Source organism: Mus pahari, chromosome 3 (genome assembly GCF_900095145.1).
Source record: "Mus pahari chromosome 3, PAHARI_EIJ_v1.1, whole genome shotgun sequence".
In the NCBI taxonomy this organism is placed as follows: domain Eukaryota; kingdom Metazoa; phylum Chordata; class Mammalia; order Rodentia; family Muridae; genus Mus; species Mus pahari.
The window spans coordinates 110160964-110164639 of NC_034592.1; the positions used below are offsets into that span (position 1 = coordinate 110160964).

At 45.8% G+C, this 3676-nt stretch overlaps 1 protein-coding gene across 4 annotated transcripts in view; it reads right to left on the reverse strand.

The window, feature by feature from the left end:
- Sppl2a (signal peptide peptidase like 2A) overlaps positions 1 to 2540 on the reverse strand; it is a 41544-nt gene extending 39004 nt beyond the window's left edge. The window contains exon 1 of one of the 4 annotated variants that reach the window (XM_029536779.1): positions 2307 to 2537. In XM_029536779.1, coding sequence (XP_029392639.1) covers positions 2307 to 2372 — 66 coding nt within the window. In that variant the 5' untranslated portion in view covers positions 2373 to 2537. Of the gene's footprint in view, positions 1 to 2306 lie in introns of all 4 variants that reach the window. The other 3 variants (XM_021193913.2, XM_029536778.1, XM_029536780.1) reach the window with 3 other exon arrangements.
- Positions 2541 to 3676: the final 1136 nt, after the last annotated feature.

The following is a 3676-nucleotide window of genomic DNA, read 5'->3' on the forward strand; positions in this document are numbered from 1 at the left end:
AAAAAAAAAAAAAAAGAGAACTTGTCTTCATTTTGTCCAAACTCTGACCCTGTGGGAAGCGGAGTTTAAAGGACTAACCTGAAAGAGGCAGTGTCTGGTTAGCACAGCGTTCAGATTATCTCACACAGACATTAATGGATATGTTTAGTTAAGATTTATGCTAAGAATCAAAAGCAAAGCCACTACAAAAATATTTGGAAAACATAGTTTGTTCAGAAAGGGGCATGTTTAAAGTCGCAACCTAGGGAACCTATTACTGACTTCCCAAACCTTAAAACAAACAAAACAAAAAACAAACAAACAACAGCAACAACAAAACCCTTATTCCTCAGCTGGTTAGGGATTTAGCTCAGTTGAGCGCTTGCCTACCATTTATGAAGCCACTTGTGCATGGTGGTCCATGCCTACAATCCCCACACTAAAGACAATCACAAGTCCACTGTCATTCCAGGGGAGCTCAAGGTCAGCCTGTTTCAGACCCTGGGGGGGTGGGGGGGCAAGAAGGAGGCCAAGTACTTCACAGGATCCCTACCTAAAAATAGCTTGCTAAACTGTTCAGTGGTGGCACAAGCCTTTAAGCTCAGCACTTAGAGGAGGCAGAGGCAGGGGGACCTTTGTGTGTTTGAAGTCAGACTGGTCTACAGAGTCAATTCTAGGACAGCCAGGGTTACCGAGAAAAAAAGAAATGTCTGAAAAAACAGTAAGACAACAACAAAAATAGCATGCTAAGTATGTAGCCGTCATTGCCCATGTATCCACACTATCCATTAGATCTTCTGAGCTCTTTAATAGCAACCACAGTGTGGAATTTGTTTTGTTTTCTTGAGACAAGATTTCTCTCTGTAGGCTGTCCTGGAACTCTCTGTAGACCAAACTGGCCCCGAACTCAAGAGATTCCCCAGGCCTCAGCTTCCCGAAGGCCCAAAAATGTGGGTTTATCAAGAGTAGATGTATTACTGTGCTAAATATTGATTTATCTTGAGAAAAAAATTAGTGCAAGTATGGTATAAGTATGTAAACATCACTTTGTATTAATCATCTTAAGAGGTTCACTGAAATGAGTGTTAAGCTTGACAGCTAAGTTATCAGGTCATGACAGTTACATACCCTCTGAGTTTTCTTTGGACATAATTGACACTTGTCTGGTTATTCAGTTCATGCTTTAAAGATACAAAGTAATGCGACTATGTTGTCATTCTCTCCTCAAAATACATTTTGAATGAGTTCTCTCCAAATGCTGTCCAGCAAAGTTCCTAGAATGCCAAAGGCTACCTTTTTTAAAAAACTGTTTGGGGCTTAGACCTTCTCTGTGACCTTTTCAAGCCCAGAGTGACAAAGCAGTCTTTCAGAGAAGTGATGGTTTCTAAGTAATAAATGCATACACAGTTTACACAACAGTGTGCAAACAACACCGATAAAAATTTCCCAACATCAAATGCCAGAAAAGAAAGTGAATAGAAACAAAATCTAAAACACCGAAAGCTAGCTTCTTGGTGACGCATTGGAGCTCAAATTACTTGATGCCTAATTTTAAAACATTATTTAAGCAAATATAGTATGTGAGCCTGTATTTTTTTTTTCCTTAGCCAGACTTTGACCCTTTTAGATGTCAAACTATTCAAACCTCTCATTTTCCCTTTAAAGGCATTTTAAAGTATACCTATATGAAAACAAAAGCATAATACAAATCCCCACAGTATAATCACATGTACCTTACATAGAAGGCACTATATGGGAGTGGAAGGAAAGTATATAGATATTCATATGGCTATAGAGAGAATGGTATGTGAGCGCTGTCAACTCAAAGAGCAGGCCAGAACGCTAACACCTGGAACCCTGTTCACACCGGGACCCCATCCGCCTTTTTTCGGGCAAAAGGCAGCAGTAAGATGGGCTACACAGATAAGCACAGAAATGAATTCTTTGAATTAAAAAAAGAAAACATCCCAGCACGGGGGGAAAAATTATAGGGAGGGCTTCAGGACCAAGGAGGAGGAAGCTCCCCACCCACACCGCTCACTCCTACCCCCGCCCCGCGGGTTTCTCCCAGGGGTTGGGCATTTCGCAGGATTTCGGGGACTGGGGGCGGGTGAGGAATGCTGGGACTCAAGGATGAAGGCAGTTAACCGGGCCCGGGCAGGGGGAGAATGGGAAGCTGGGGTAGAAGGAGAGGATGGGGGAGGAAGGGAAGGAGGAGGGATGAGGGAAATCCGGAGGGGGAAGAGGGAAAGGAAGGGATGGGGGGAGGGGTAGGAAGCGGGAGGAAGGGGAGGGAAAAGCGGAGGGGAGGGGAGTGCGGCTCTCACCAGTCCGAGCAGGCAGCTCCAGAGCAGGGCAGCCGCGGGAGCGTGCAGCGAGTGCAGCAGCCCCATCCCACGGGCGGGCAGCTAGGCTCAGGCTGCGCTGGCGGCACCCGGACCTCTAGGGTGCAGCCCCGACTTCCTCTTCCGGTCCCTCCCGCGAAACGCTGGGCCGGGACTCTGTGGGGACTGTCAGCTCCTGGCAGAGCCGTTTTAGCTGCGTAAATCCTGAGTTCTCCTTCAGTTCCCCCTAACTGCGGCCGCCGCCCATTCCAAGCCACCGGAGCTTCGGGTTTCAGGTTCCTTTCAGGCCTCTGCCACGTAGCTTCGGGGCGATCTTCGTAAAGACGGAAAACCAGACGAGGCCCCTCTCCACCCTTGGCAGCACAAATCCAAACTCTTCCTCTGCTTCAAAGTTTACGTCACCTCACCCCTGTCTTCTCTGTCCTTGGCTTCTCTGCTTTCCCACGCGTTAAGACCCACAGACCCTCTAGGCGGGCAGTCTCTGGGGAATACACTCTTGGTGTTCCCTTATCTGCTTACTTAACATTTCCTCCCTAAAGAGAGTTTCCTAGTACACTAATCTTAAGTACCCCTCAATTCACTTTCATACTATGATTTATTTGTAACCTTCATAGCTTTTTTTTTTTTTTTTTTTTTTTTGCGAAATCCTCGACTGGTACTGAACTCACTATGTAGATCATGGCCTAGAACTCAGAGATCTGCCTATATCATAGGCATAGTCACCATGCCTGAGATGTCCCCCACTACCACCACCACTTTCTTATACTCATCTATGTATCTCCTATGCTGGTATCCAGTTAATGGAAGGATCCCTCTTTGCTCTGTTGACTGCTGTGTCCTTACTCATAAAATATGCAGTGTATACTAGGTTGTCAAATATTTGTTGGACGACTATTTAATAGCAAACACTGAATAGGACAGTGTTCCTGTTACCCTACGGGAGGGACACAGCAAGGACTAAGATGTGTGAGCAAACACTGTTACAAAGCAACCTTTCACAAGGAACTCCACAAGGATCGAAGGGAGGTAAAAATAGGGCGCCAGGAAGAAAAAAACAAAACAGCCCTAGCTGAGTGTAACTGACTATTAACTTCTATGCAAGTTAATTTCAGCTAAGCAAAGAGGAAGGAAGCATTAGTCTGAAAGCCAAAAGAGGCAAGTACAGAACTACAGAACTGGACCTTGGCTGAAGTTAGGAGAGGTGGACTGTGAGAAGAGGCAGAAGGTGAAATGGATTGCACAGCTTGGAACTTGAGACTTCCTCATTGGCATCTTCGTGGGGGAATTCCTGAAGGAAGCTCTCCCACAGTTCCGCGTGGGTTGTTTCTGTAGTTGTCTGTCCCCTGGCTTCC